Source organism: Galendromus occidentalis, unplaced genomic scaffold (assembly GCF_000255335.2).
Source record: "Galendromus occidentalis unplaced genomic scaffold, Mocc_1.1 scf7180000077526, whole genome shotgun sequence".
Classification (NCBI taxonomy): Eukaryota; Metazoa; Arthropoda; class Arachnida; order Mesostigmata; family Phytoseiidae; genus Galendromus; species Galendromus occidentalis.
The window spans coordinates 1,082,617-1,097,732 of NW_003805514.1; the positions used below are offsets into that span (position 1 = coordinate 1,082,617).

Consider the following 15,116-nt stretch of genomic DNA (forward strand, 5'->3'; position numbering starts at 1 on the left):
GCAAGCTATGGATCCGGACGAATCCCCGAAGATGATCAGGGAACCGAGACGATTCATACGCTTTCGAGAGGGAAATACCGTCGAAAGAATTGTGAAAAGATTTTTCGAACCGACAGAGCTCCGTGGCTCTTCAATGTTCTCCGCAAACATCGACCGCAGTCGCGAAAAAACAGCAGTTGAGCATGAGATCATCCCAAATCGAGAGCGATCATTCGCGGATCCAGGGAAGCCGAATTCAGAATCGATTTTCGTAATGAGAGGAAATTCTCTTCCAAAGACTGTGAGTTGTAACGGATTCAGAGCAGCGAGAAAGATCTATCCGGACTCGAATTCGATTGTGACGCACTAGACGAAATGGGAAGCGAGAGCGGTGAGTTCCATTAAAGGTCATATTTGTCTCGATTTCCGAAATGTACCCTGATGGAGCTCTTCCGCTCGAGACTCCCTCTCGATAAGAGCGATACATTCTCGTTTGATGCGGATTACAAGCATTTCCATAACTCGATCCGAAAACCGTCGTTTCCTCTCGAAATTCGATGCTTCTATCTTGAAAGTCTGCCATGTTCGTCAATTATGCAGTGGGTCGAATCGAGAGACTTTGTGTTTGTAAATGAGATTCCGCTCCTTCGCGAATAGTGAAGATATCTCGGTCCTCCTCTCGGAGTGATACTCACAGAGGATCACGAGTGGGCTCCTGAGTTTCTTTTGAGAGAAAGGCTCCAAATAGCATTCCGATCGGGGTAGGTACCAGATATTTTGATATGTATTTAGCGCCGGAAATTCCGGAGCGATTCTCCGACGAGCACAGAGAACAGATGTATGAATTGAATTAAGCCGCAGCTCATAGCACCGCGCGGACGTCCTCGCCGACTGCGAGGCTTTCCTCGAGCTCGACACGATGTATCGGTTCGAGACGGATCGCCGCCGGAAAACATATGTACAACTGCGAATAGATAGCCGAGCGGTGCGGACACGTGCGTGCGACTTCGATAACTCAGGACTCTCGCAGAGGAATGACTACGCGCCACCGATGGCGTGATACCGGATTCAGAGCCATCCGCGGTGGGGGGTCCATCACCACCGTGGTTCCCCTTCGGATTTTCAATCCAGACGTCCCATTTTCCTCGGGAACCGGAGGCCCATACCCGAAATATGGCTCATGCTTCGCCGCACCTAACGCCTCGAGGAATGAATATGATCACAACAAACAGTTCGCTTACCTATGCGGTCTCCGTGCATGTGATACCAGAAAGCTAGACATGCTCTCTCGCCAAGGAACGAGCTCATGTTGCCCTCGAGCACTGGGGAGTAGAGGTCGGCGACTGCCGTCTCTCCGATGTTGGTTGTCTCCATGTACAAATAGTAGCCTACAATCGAGGAATCGGAATCTGATTAGATGACTACAGGGAACCTCCGTATTTTGGAAACACAATCGAGCCTCCTACCGCGAGGTTCCGATCGCGACTCGCCCAGAAACCTCCGACGATCTATTCTAATGATTGGGCGGTCCGATAGAGGGACGGAGTCTGCTAACGCTCAGCTTGTTCCATTCTCTCCCCGGGGCCGCGGGGCTGGCCGCGGATAGGGGTCTGGGCTCGTGCTGAATCGCATGCAAGGTTTACGCCATGATGAACGACAACTGCGATAAACGAATTCGTTTGTTTGTGCCAGCATGAAATATGGAGCCTCCGGAAGCCGTAACGCTCCCCCGGCTTATTGAAATTTATGAACAACTTCCCGGTTACTTCTGCTGGCACCGAACGAAAGCCAAGCTTGTCGACCTCGTGCGTTCCATTGTCTCAATAGAAAGGGTTCATTATTCGAACCGTCTCCGTGATAACAGTGACACACTTCAGGGAGACTTCAGAAGGCGAAGGCAACTCCGCGATCTAGAAGTCGTTTTCAGCCCATCCGAGTCGCTTCTCGAAATAAATATTCGACCAGGAGGTCGTGTCGATCGGAGATCGCAAAACTCAGACTCGTCAGACCCTAGCGCTTTACGTTGCGGATTAACCGCAGAGAAGGAGCGTCGAAAACTTCGCCGACAAACCGTTGGAGCGAGCTAGGAGAGGCGAGTGAGCCACCAACCAGCTCCGCTTTGAGGGATAATTCACCAATAATACTGGGAATGTTAATGATCTCCTGGGCGAACTGAGTTTAGCGAGGCGAGTCGACAATCAGTCGAGAGGTCGAATCGAGAAGGTGTCTTCGGCTGAGCGTCCCGCAAGACAATGAGTGGGCTGCCACGAGGAGAGTGGATGAGCGAAGAAGTGAAGCTGTGTCATCCACAGACTTACAAACAGCCCCGTCAAAAAGTTGCGTTGACAACTCGCGAGTGTGACTGATTGTGAGTGGGCGAGTCCACGCGTGCTCTGTTCGCGAGTACGCTCCGTCAGTCGACTTGTCAGACGAGGGCTCTGTCCCATATGAGCGGGTATCGATAACGAAGTCAAAGTCGGAAAGCGTCAATGAAGAGAAATTATATCCTAATGGTGTCCGACAACGATCGCAGAAGGAGCGGCGAACTGGGCCTGAGCCGCTGTGACTCATATTTTCTGCGCGCCGGCGGAGCTAGCCTCCGAAGTTAATTCAGGTTGGCATCTCGCAATCGACTGGAGAGCTCGGTGTGAACAAATTGGATCGATCCGTTCCCGGCTGTGCCATATGCTTCCTTCGTTTCCTTCGCCCCAAGAGGGGGAGAAGGGGGGGGGGCGTTCGCGAGTGGCATTCCGAGCCGCCACAGAAGGAGGTCTCAAGCTGTAAACGTTCCCCTGTCGGCTGATGTGTATAAGTCACTCGGACAGACCCAATAAGAGCGACGACTTCTGCGTTTGCTGGGAGTGACCGTTGCGACAAAGTCGGAAGCGGGGAGATACGGCTGTCTATCCAACAACGCAAGCCGCCTGATGCTTCGGATAGCGAGGCGGAGCGAGGTTCCCGTGCGAAAACTCCTGAAGCTTACTCCGATTTCAGGGAGGAGGCACTGGTTGAGTAGAGTGAACTGACCGGAGAGAACTGACCTGAGCGTTTCGAAGACGCTTTCGAGTGATCTCTCTGCGGTCCGGTACCGGCGGTCTTCGTTTTTCCTCGATTCCGTTGCCACTGCAAGGGGGCGAGTCCATCCGTTTTCCATAGGCATCTCTTATCCTCGAAACGGCAACTGTGGGGCAGAATGGCCAGGACTGGAAAGAGAAGAGACCGGTTCCTGATCATGAAGAATGCACCCGCAGGGAGCCTCAAGTACATATGAATAGGCAAGGATGCGACCTTGTTTTGCGCAGTAAGGAACCGGCCTGTCCCAATGGTCGCCTCGACATTTTATGGTGAGCCTGTTCTGAGGATTCTTCGTTCGACCTCGCATCAAGTAGCCAGGAAAGCATCTGACGTTAGAATACGATCCGTTCGCCAGTCTGTCGAAGAGGAGGTTCGGCATGTCGAGCTCTCGACATCCATTTCCTGGAATCAAAAGATGCTCCTTTGAGGGACCTGATACAATTTCCCAGTCTCCCTCACAAACAAACGTCTCGGGCATCATCAATCAGGTTTGAGCGACCCTCTGAGGGAAGCTCTCGGTTGAATGATTATTATTCATCGCGGGAGCACCATTGCGAGAGAGAATGAGCACGTAGCCTTTAGTACCAGGACGCTATTCCTCCAAACTGTCGGGAAAGAATCATATATGTCTACTCCGGAATTCTTCTTCTTCTTCTTGAAAGTATTTCCCGTGAAAACTCGTCTGAGGAGCGTCTGAGCATTGCCCTCGACCTGGAGACCGAAAAATCCACATGACGCCGCGTGCTTGGAAATAGTGGACAGAGAATGTTCCCAGATTTTGAGACAGCTCGTGAAATACGGTTAGGATGGGGAACATTCGGAGCGGACTAACTGATTGCTCGAAAAGGTCATTTCGATGCCCCAAAACTCGCTGAGTCAGTTATTGGCCTCTGTATTCCAACACCTTTGCTCTCTTTCTTCTCTTCATTTGGTTACGGCAACGCCGGAGCTGAACACGGAGTCCGACGTGCGGATTGCGTCGAGCTCGACCTGTTGCTCACTCTTTCGATTGGATTCCATTGTTGCTAGAATTGATTGATCATAGCTGCCATGTCACGCATGCCCGACGCAACAGTAGAAGCCCTTGCGGATGCGATATTCGTGTCCAACGAATCCATTCGGAAGATTGACGGTGCTTTTCCAAGTTCAAAATGATTGATATTGAGCAAAAGCTGGGGTCACTCTGCAGCGTCACGGCTCGGCGCGAATCCGACGGTGTGGGACCTTAATTAAAATGTATCGTGCCGAACAAGGAACGATGCACAAATGAACACTTTGACGTGTACCTCCAGTTGTCGAAACGCCACGCCGATCGGCATGGACTCGTAGCAGTAACTCCACAGTCAAAAACGGTAGGAGAAGCATTTTCTCGCGCTACGAACAGCACTTTCTTCGTGAGTCGATGCATTGACGGAGAGCCCGAGCGGCGTCCGACACTAGAGGCTTATCGCGAAGGAAGTGAGAAAAAGTAGAAAAACGGAGAAAGAGATGTGTGACTGCGTCACGAAGGGAAGCCAACTCTGAACGCTTCGATTTCCCTCTAGACTGTTGAAGGAGACTGTGCTCCGACTCGTCCTACATGAATATGAGTTTTGAGCGAACTTTACGCATCTGCTCATAATAATTAATAATCACATACCAAGGCAGTCATATGATGAATCGAGTCGATCGGCAACCCCTGTCAATGGGTCAGCCTTGAGCACTCCAACCTGAGAGGCGTATGTACTTCCGGTATGGCAGTCGTGACTGGGTTTCTCACAATGCTTGGACCATCCGTCATTGAGAGAGACTCGTGATCTCCCCAGAACGATTCCAGGATTCCTCAATTCCGCATTCACGGTGAGCGGTCATTAGGCGAAGCATCGCTGCTGGCGCCCAGGATGACTGCACGAGAGATCGGCACGTCCCCCTCACTTGCACTTAGGAAAATACCCTGCTGTGTGCAATACGCCTCGCTGAACGCTGGGACGGAACCTCCCATGCTCTGAACCGTCCTCCTCTCCTATTTGAGCCGTCGCGATTCCTCGGTTTCATGTATCAGCGAACCATTCCGGATGCTCCCGCCTGCTTCATTCTTGAGCTTCGGCGCTGCGGCATTGCTCGCGAAAACGAACCGCAACCTCGCTGCTCGCTCGAGACCTTTCCCTGGGAAGCATAAATGCGGTATACGAAGGATAAAACTGAGCTAGTTTTCCCGGCCTCATATCGCGCCCAGCGGAAGGGTCATTGTTGGTTCCGTTTTGACTGCTAAACGACTCGGTCTGCGCGAATGGAGTATACTTCGCGCGATAAAATCCATTGATGCCTTCTCTGATGTCTTCGATAACCTGCATCTCGTTGCTCTATGGGTTCAGAAACTAAATACGCTCTTCTATAATTTCTCGACCATCGATGAGTACGATCGATGAGTACGATCGATGAGTACGATCTCAGTCGAGCGATCGCGGGACGCGACAATATTTTTGTGGTTCGGCGCCTGTCTTATCTGGCAGAACTGCTCTCACAGCTCGTCCGTTTCAAGTATGCTCACGGTGAATATTTGATTGATTCAATACGGAATGCAAGCATGAGTGACCGGACGCACTTCTGTGTCGGTGGACGGAAGAAATATACGGGGAGGTCCCGAATGCTCGAATAATAGATGGGCATGCCTTCCAAACAGAATATTTACGGTGATAGTTAGCTTGTCGTGAGGCCCATATTGTCCGCCTCGCTTAATTGATCGGGAGGAACCTGACGCTGAAGACACATGAATTTCAGAAGCGAACTTGCATCGAATAAAATTAGATGCTTGTTTGGTAAACTGAGGGGTTCGCGAAAGCGATCTCGCGCGCGGATCGGATGACAAGTGAATCGCGTCAAGTAATTCCATTTAGCCCGCTCATTCGGCAAAACTGCTTGAAATGAACCAACTTACCTAATATGCCGAAATAGTAGCATTATATAACTTGTTGCGGGCGCCGATGCTCGCCGCCAATCCATGGGTGGCCACTGATCGTCCCATCCGCATCGAGGGAAACCCCACGGAACCATGAACGCGATAATTCGCTCCTTAGACTCTGGCAGTATCCATAGCTTGGTATAAATCTGACTGAGGCGCTCTTCATCAAGACGCGGTGATCGGAAGAAACAGAGCAATCAGGCGGCCAAGACGAGACTTTCAGACACTGCCCGTGTGCTAATGCTAATCATTTGGCGCGGAACATTTGACGCTCGGCTCTTATTCAGCTCGGGAGCTTCGGCTAATTTGCACTTTATTAAAAACTACATCAAAAGAAAATAGCGGTCGCTGTCGAAGAACTTCAATGATAGATAAGGATCGAGGATGCTCGCTTTCAATTGCTCGACTCAGCTCGAAGAGTTTTTCTTCGTTCGAAAATAGAAGCGAGAAAATCTAGGAATAATCCTGACGCAATTGATAGTCTGATGGTTTTTCTCCCTGAAAGATAGTTCGCATAACAAGAGCGAAGTCACCAGCCCCTGGCGCCGATCCGGGTGGTGAGCGGACTTGTGGAAAAAATCTCCCAGATGCTCGATGTCCGTTCTTAATGACTCCTGCGGCCGCTTTTGATCGAAGACCGGGTCAGGATGGTGAAACACAGTAATTCTTACCGACGGAGCTCCGCTTTCGAGCGTATATAGCCCAACCGAACTCTCTGACGACATTATTTAGCCGAAATAATGAATCTGAAAACGACGCGGTAGACATACGAATACCAGCCCCCGCTAGCTGCGACCGTAGACGATTCGATATCAATCCGGGGCCGTATCCCGTTTAAGACATGAGCATTTGGGAGCATCGTACAACTTTTCAGGCAGCCCGGGTAAGAAAATAACCCTAAAGTTCCGCGAATAATGAACCCCTGATTGCGTAAAAATTTGTCCTGATTGCCCTGATTGCAGGAGTGTTTCGACGCGAGACCATTTCACCGCTGGTGGACTCGACGAAGACCAATTCGCCGCGAGGCAACCATACGTTTCACGAGCCCTTACAAGTGATATAGAGTTAATGTTCGCTGCAAAATATGGGTGGTATCAATTTTTCGGCTCTTGATTGGAATACCAAACTGATCCCCATCAGTTCCAGCTCGACTTCCTCCTCTAAGTGAACGACGTCTACGGTCGGCTGGACTAAATCAAAGCAGGTACCAGAAAAGAGACCGACCAGAATCTGAAATACTGAATGAATGCCAATCAAACTGAGATAGTCCATTCTCTCCGATCTCAGGGAGGCAAAGCGACCAGAACAGTCCGATCATCTCGCGGCAAGGACGCATCGAAAATCATGCAGTCGAGCGTGAAGAACACACGACACCTATTTCGAGAAAGCCAATGCCAAGCTTCATCATAGCTCCGCTTTGTTGTGAGTCTTTACTTCTTGTGCGAGATATCGAATTCGCCGATGGGATGCTCCAAGAACGATCGCGTTCCGAGTCCACTCGGCCAGGCGAGAGGAACGCGGCGAAACGGATCGTGCCGCCAGATCGCGATGGCGATGAGATTGTCTTGACGAAGCTCGAAGTATAGCGTGACGCGCCCTCCGGAATCCGCTGAGGTGCAGAGCTCAATCTTCTGAGGAGACTGACGAGCCGCGATTGCTTCGTTCCCCTCCCCACACCTTGGAATATGAGATTAGACACCTTCAGAATACCCTTCATGAGTTGCGTCGTGGATCGATTTCCCCGAAGTCCGATGATAGGACCGCGGAGCTCCCTAAGGAAGAATCACGACCCAACGTTGAGCAATCGTGAACGAGGAGGGAAAGCTCATCTGTATGTTCTCAATCGGAGCATTCCTTCGTACGGAAGTAGAATGAGACGTTTACGCTGCCTCTGCAGATACCTACACTCCCTAGAAGAATTCGTTGCTCTCTCACCACACAGCTCATCTAGGGAGATTAATTTATTGCTCGAGCCATTGCATCCTCCGAGTAGTATTCGGTACTCAAGTTCTCCGGGGCAGAATGATTATACTTTTTACATAGATCGCCCGTAGGAAACTCCACTCTTGCGTCCCGCGACTCTCAGAGACTAGATGGCCGCCGGGCGGGATCGTCATTGCTCATGAAGAATCACAGTGTTCCGCCCGCTCGCTTATCGACCAGACGAATCCACCCTGAGCCAATCTTGGCCTGCCTTGCCTATAGGTCTTTCCTCGAAGCCACACAAGCTATTACACAATCCCTTGGGAACCAGCCTTTGGGAGGATCGTCCTCGACTTCGGCTCTCGAGGGAGAGTTTCTCTGACCGTAGAGCCAATGTCTGCAAGAAAAGGTTTCAGAAGGAAGAATTTCCTCCACGTATTTCCTTAAGGTTTCGCCGTCATATGACTCCCGGTCGGGGACGTGTATGCACTCACTCTTTCCATCGGGTCACGAATACTCGGTCACCGACCGCCAGTTTCAAGCGAGGTTCGCCATTCAACGGTGTTCTCACACAAGTGCAGACCCCGTGTCCGCACCAAGGAAAGAAGCCGCCTCGGAATCCTTTTGTGACGATATACAATCTCTGTCGCATTCGTTTATCTTCTTTCTGGAGTATTTGCTCCCTCTGCGGAGAACGGAGAGAACATCTACAGTCGCGTCATTCGTGCTGTATCAGAATCCTCAAGCGGATAATCATGATATATCTGGCAGGGAAAATAAGCGGATCGGATCGCAGTAGGGTCTAGACCATAGAGCTTGCTGAGTGAGCTGACGAGGCTGCACTCGACGGTCCGACTCACCGTTAAGGTGTATTGATCACAGCCACTCAACACAGGCCAAACGATTCCGTCGCTTGGCCGATCACAGAATACCATGCGAAAGTTTCGATACGATCCTAGATCATAAGGATAAACCCAATCGTTCGTGCCGAGCTCCTCCTGCCGCATTTCTGCTTTCTGATGGATCCAAGTCTCGATTCCGGTCTGATTTTTGAGCACGATGCTCATCTGCACGTATAGAAGACATCCCAGCGCGATGACAACACCTGGAGTTTCCGAGATCCCGTATCGGCGGTTATTCCGGTTCGCCAGCGATTCGATTGACGAAAGCTTCATCTAGATATCGATAGTTTCTCGGAAGCCTTACCGAGCGCGAGGCCTATGCTGAGAACTGTGCACACGGCCAGCGGAAATGTGAGGTGAACTATGGCTGGCGGGTGATATCCTGGAGGTGGATAGTGCTCCTCTCGCATCAACAACTCGAAGCGGAGTCTCTCATCCATTTCCTCATACCAGCGTGCGTTGTATGCTCTCTGGAGTCCGATCGTTAGAAGAACTAATGAATGGAGAGCGCCCGTGACACAAAATAGTAGGAAATAACAGAAATTCATGTGGTTTCTGTGACCGACGCAGGTATTGATCCACGGGCAGTGATGATCCATCTTGAGCACGCATCGCTCACATCTCCGGCAATGATGTGAGCGTGGGGCTTTGTACCCTTTGCATATGTTGCAATACTGCAGCAGGCTTTCTTGCGCCGGGCTCTCCTGAAAGCGAACAATGTGTCTGATAGAAGAAAGTGTCTGATAGAATTCGCACGGTGACACCAGCGAATCGAGGGTACTGGCTTCCCTTCAGAGGGCGACTCAGTCGAACAGGGAGAGTCGAGAATCCCTCAGACGAATTCGATATCGAGACCAATTGCTGCACTCACCGGCTTCCATCCTTTCGGAACAAAACCTCCCCCCAACGCCACCGAACACAAAAAATTGTACATGATCAATCCGATGGCTGCCATATATAAGAAATAGTTGATCGTTCCTTCGACCGACTCGTACGGGGGCAACCACAGAGAAGTCAGATAGACACATGTGAAGAAGACGAATTTGATGATAAAAAGGGCCACGAAGGGGCCCCAATGGAACAATCTTCTCAGAAGTATGCTGAGACCCTTCTCCTTCTCGCCATCTCCCATGGCGTCCCTAAATCGTTGGAGACGATGCTTTGGTTCCTCTATGAGTTCTACTCAATTCTTGAAGTCAGCACACTGGCTCGGAGCTAGTCGACGGTCCTGTCACTAGCCGTTTTGAGCGGGCTCTGCCGCTTACCTAAACGACGGAACATTGCACTCGATCGTGTTTGTAAACAGCAAGTCTTAGACCAGCGCAGATGGGTTGTACAAGGTACCTATCTATGCAATTCGTAACGCCGCTCTCATGTATTCCGTTCTTCGAGGTGCACACCCATAGCCTCTCGACTCTCGATTCACCGGTGGAATTAGTGAGGAAGTGACTCGCGGACATCTTCACGAGGTCTTTTCGGTATTGCGGCAGTATGTCTCCGAGTCAGCTTGAGGCCGGTGATCAACGGACAGTTCTCTCGTTCCACGACAGTCTTTTACGGACTTCGGATTTGGCGACTCTCGACAACGGGAACTGGCTCAACGATCAAATAATCTCGTTCTACCTCGAGTATCTCGAAAACAATGTCTACCACCGATTTCGGGACGAGATACAATTTCTACCGGCAGGAGTGGTCCAGTGGATGAAGAGCCTCGCGCCGGATGAGCTCCATCAAAGCTTCGGAAACATTTCAGAGCAACGACTCGTCTTCATACCACTGAATAATTGTGAAATATCCCACGGAGGCGGATCGCATTGGTCACTCATCATTTATTTCGATAAGAGGTTTCTTCACCTAGACTCGTCACCCCCGATGAACAAAGCGAATGCCCGAAGCTTCTGCAAAAAACTATCTCCTTGCTTTTCCAAAGATCCAATTCCCATCGACGAAGTGAACTGCCCATCACAAACGAATTCTAGTGATTGCGGCGTCTACGTACTGGAATTTACCGAAATAGCGTGCAAAGCGTACGCGAGGGATAAAAGGCTGTCCGTTGATGTCTTTGCGCAAGTCACACCCGCGCGTATTCGTGAGAAAAGAAGATCAATCATCCGGATCATTGGGGAATTGCACGACAGACCCGACTATACCCACATTGACGTGGGACTCTGATCCGCGGTCCGTGATTTTTCCTACCTGTTGTTTCCTGTCACTCGGAATCTGCGGCAAGTCAAATAAATTTCGTTGCATTACTCTGGTAGCAGGGCTGCTTCTACCTTCCACGGATACCTAGGTTCCTCCCGTCATGTTGCTTCCGGAACTAAACTCTAATGATGTTCTCTAGCTAACATTTTTTTCATGGGAATTTGCGGACGGGAGACCAATCAAAACGATCCTCGTCGCTCATCCATTGCTTTCTGGAAGCTTAGGTCACATTTCCCGCGCCTACGACGATTCCATGAGAAACGAGAGAGACGACGTTTCCCCTTCGAGCCCCTCCTCTTCGGGAATATACATATACCGGCTCGTAGCGTGCCGACATCGGCCGGTGACGATCGTGGATGGAATCGACGCGACGGGCGGATCAACGAGAGAGGCAGCGTTTCTGGTCTGCCGTCGCTGGAGGGAGAACGAAGAGCGAATCCGAAGCTCTGCCTCATAGAACTTCTAGAGGTGGTCATCTCCCCGGTGCGATATTCTGGTTCATGCTTTCGCAATTCATGGATAAGGGGACTCGCTCGATTTGCGACATGAAATTGAATGCGGGAGAGGAGATTGGGAAGCTCGGCGTCCTGGCCACTCGCAAAGTGGAAGTCTGGCTACAGAGAGCGCGGAACGACCCGCCCGGTTCGGACGAGACCGTGCCTGTGAATCATCGTCATCATCCTCGTCGCGCTCCCCCGGTGACCATCTCATCATGAATGGGGTTCTCCGCCTGTTTTCACGCGCGCACCACTCATGAAGTCTAAGGGACATTCCTTGATGTCAGCTCCAGCATACTCCGCTCTCTGCGGGACAAAAATGCCGTTCCCCATTCAACCCCATTGAGAGTTTTCCTGCCTAATGGTGGTTGACCGAATTCGGAGTGAACTGCGCACTAGAGTATAACGGCCAAAAGCTTCAAGATGCCGTCAAATACGTGAATTGTCTAGTGTTCTAGGAGGAGACTAACGTCTGTGACACGACATGTGACCTCTCGGAAGGAAGCTCTCTCTGTGAAAGTCCTGCATCTGGATGGTTCGAGTGCGAATCACTAGGGCGAGCTTTTCGCGCCCTAGTTCGCAATGAAAGAATTCCGTTGAAAGCGTGACCTCGCGTTCTTCGCGGTCTTCCCACGGCAGAGAGATGCCAAAAACTATATCGAGCGGCGAAGTTGAACTCGCTTCGTCGGCACTCTTCAGCAACAACATGGAGAAGAATTCCGTTGAAAGCGTGACCTCGCGTTCTTCGCGGTCTTCCCACGGCAGAGAGATGCCAAAAACTATATCGAGCGGCGAAGTTGAACTCGCTTCGTCGGCACTCTTCAGCAACAACATGCAGAAGTTGTCCGAAGTGCTCCACCGAGCCGCGAACCCAGGTCTGGTAGTGAATTCCTTGATCTCATCCGGGATGACTGTCCTCGGTCAAGCTGTGAGCACCGGCAATGCAGAGGCCGTAAGGATATGTTTGCGAGAACCGTCTCGCGGGAAAGACGAGCGTACTGCCCGAAGCTCCTCGGGCTCACCCAGACTGGTGAGATCCTCTATCTGGGTGCCAGCGATTTTGTGGACTTCGTCTTATTATCTGTCATCACGGACATATGTACACCGAAGTCGTAGTACTGCAGAATATCAGAATTCAAGCAGTAGTTTTTATGCATCTATGATTATTACTATTGTTTGAATTTCAGAAGCAGAACGCAGCGATTTCACCCAAGGCCTGCCGTGACTCTGTGCTGTGTCCCCAGACGCGCTCATCTTCCTTCGAGAGGCGGACCCGAGTAGATATCAACCGCACGGACTTCTTCGATCGCTCGCCACTTCACTACGCAGCTGAACTGGAGTCGAGCGATATACTGAACTTATTGATAGAGCGCGGTGAGCCCAGCCGGCAAATGTGGAGGCTAATCATTAGGATACATCGAGCTCTGAGTCTCTCGAATCAATTGAAGTACCTAATCCGATACTTTCAGGAGCCTCAGTGAACTCGTCAGACGCAAACTGCATGACGCCCCTCCACGTGAGCGTCTACCGAGGTCGTTTGACGAATGTGGAAATATTGATCAGTAACGGGGCTCGACTCAGCGGAAAATCGATGTATGTCGGAAAGGGAGCTCGTAGCTCTGTCGAGCGACTCGGTAGAATCTATCGTGACCTCATTCGGAAGGCAGCGATTTCGGAGCGGCATGGAATGCGAACGAATCTACCGGTTTTCAGCGAGAAGCAGACCCCTCTTCACATGGCAGCTTCTTACGGACACTTGGAGATCTGCGCAGCTCTTCTCCGAGCTGGAGCCCAGATCGACGCCCTCGACTCGTCGGAAAGGACCCCCTTGATGCTTGCGCTACAGCACAAGCATCTGAAAATCATGAAGCTTCTGATTGATCACGGCGCGAATGTGAATGCGAGAGAAATCCACGGAGAGAGTCCGATCGTCGCATCAGTGTGGGCAAACGATGCTGAAGTCGTGGATCTCCTGCTTAGATCTGGCGCGAGGAACCATCCCTCCGACGGCCTGCTACAGACGGCCATTTACCATCACAGTCCGCATATGGTAAGCGACGAGCATCCCAGGTGGCGACCACGATGGTAGAGCTACACATGATGGGAGAGGCCGCTGAGGGCAGTTCTATCTTTCGGTTACATACGAGTTCTGAAAACAGAATATCCATAAGTTTCCCCTTTCCAGGTCAAAATATTGTTGCCTTATACTCCGGTGCCTTTACCCAGAAACACAGTCGGTGAGACACCCCAGCTGGTTGCAATCAAAGAGAAACAGTTCGATATATTCCTGATCCTGGTGAACCATGGTGCAGATTTGTCCATAAGAAGTTCTATATCGGGTATGTTATCGTGGCCGGATATCGCTGAGTCTACAGCATGATAATTCATAATCGGGAATCATGTCTCCTCTGACGGCGTGTCCTCTCCAGGCGAGACACTTCTACACATCCTCGTGGAAACGTTCGCAGAGACATTCGATCTACCCCTCTTCAGGAATTTCCTAAAGATTCTAGTCCAACTCAATTTCGATCTTATGGACTCGGAGACTTGCGTCCAAGGAGAGACTGCTCTCTTCATGGCGGTGAAATCCAGTAAACTGAAATTCTCCATGCTTCTCGTCGCCAATGGGTGAATATTCGGTAGTGATACGGCTATGACGACCCCAACCCAGCCTTTCTCATCTAACCTATACCGCGCTCTGTTTTCAGCTGCGATCCGAATGCTGGCCACGCCTTCACCTACAAGAATATAGATGTCCTGAGAATTGCTCGGAACAAAGGAAGCCTCGAGCTCGTTCGACTGCTCATCGATGCCGGTTACGATCTAAGGAAAGGGATCGAGCCGTTGCCTCTAACGGTGACACCGAGAGATTCTCCCGTAGAGAAATTTCTAGCCGACGCCTGTAGGACTCCTCTGGCGTTGAGGAAAATTGCGAGGCTTAGCGTTCGACGTCTCCTTAAAAGACCATTGGAGAAGAGCTTGCGGCAGATTTCACTGCCGGTGATGCTGAAAGATTTTCTGCAGTTTTCCGACCATGTTGAGCTCTTGTAGTTGACTTCCGGTTTTGGTGATGAAATCAGGCAGAAAAATTAGGGTTTCGGGAAGACGAAACGAATCGTGACCAACGAATCATCATCCCTGTCACGCCAGAGACGATCATCTCCCAGGGGCGGTCAATAGCGGTGCTTTTTGCGATCGTAGCCTCCCGTCTCGTTCCACGAAACGGAATTACGGACGTCCTGCACACGAATCGGGGCGAGAACATCATATCCGTCCCGTGCTCACATTAGACTCCGATTTTGAAGCTGCCCCGATCGATTGATGTGGCGATCGAGTGGCCCGAACCCTTTCGAGCAGTTTTCACCCTTCGGACATATACACGGAACCCCAACTTCGGACGGAACGCCTCTCAGCACTCTAGCTGAAGCGCGCTGTCCATTGTTCTTGTGAACGCACTTGGAGTCAGACCGCGACCGGGCGGATCGGCCTCCAACTGAGAGTAATTTCATATAATTAATGACTAGTCATAGGAGGACGACGATGATTCCGTTTTGCTCTGAAGACGTCGTCGGGCTAGGCTAGATAAGCCATGTT

The 15,116-nt window shown here is 50.9% G+C and overlaps 3 protein-coding genes across 3 annotated transcripts; 2 read left to right on the forward strand and 1 right to left on the reverse strand.

The window, feature by feature from the left end:
• Nucleotides 1-7,922: 7,922 nt before the first annotated feature.
• On the reverse strand, nucleotides 7,923-10,062 carry LOC100903575 (palmitoyltransferase ZDHHC6). Its single transcript, XM_003747902.2, has 6 exons — nucleotides 9,692-10,062; nucleotides 9,245-9,524; nucleotides 9,125-9,181; nucleotides 8,779-9,023; nucleotides 8,413-8,603; nucleotides 7,923-8,315 (listed from the first exon to the last, which is right to left on the reverse strand). The coding sequence occupies exons 1-6, from the start codon at nucleotides 9,950-9,952 to the stop codon at nucleotides 8,195-8,197; spliced, it is 1,155 nt and encodes a 384-aa protein (XP_003747950.1). The 5' UTR covers nucleotides 9,953-10,062; the 3' UTR covers nucleotides 7,923-8,194.
• A 78-nt stretch (nucleotides 10,063-10,140) lies between these two features.
• LOC108864866 (SUMO peptidase family member deneddylase 1) lies at nucleotides 10,141-11,076 on the forward strand. The gene has a single exon (XM_018641232.1). The coding sequence runs from the start codon at nucleotides 10,312-10,314 to the stop codon at nucleotides 10,990-10,992; it is 681 nt and encodes a 226-aa protein (XP_018496748.1). The 5' UTR covers nucleotides 10,141-10,311; the 3' UTR covers nucleotides 10,993-11,076.
• Nucleotides 11,077-12,165: 1,089 nt separating this feature from the next.
• LOC100902660 (ankyrin-1) lies at nucleotides 12,166-14,573 on the forward strand. The gene is made up of 7 exons (XM_003747971.1): nucleotides 12,166-12,552; nucleotides 12,710-12,896; nucleotides 12,992-13,115; nucleotides 13,236-13,572; nucleotides 13,708-13,861; nucleotides 13,952-14,150; nucleotides 14,231-14,573. Exons 1-7 carry the CDS (start codon nucleotides 12,166-12,168, stop codon nucleotides 14,571-14,573), a joined length of 1,731 nt encoding a protein of 576 aa, XP_003748019.1.
• Nucleotides 14,574-15,116: the final 543 nt, after the last annotated feature.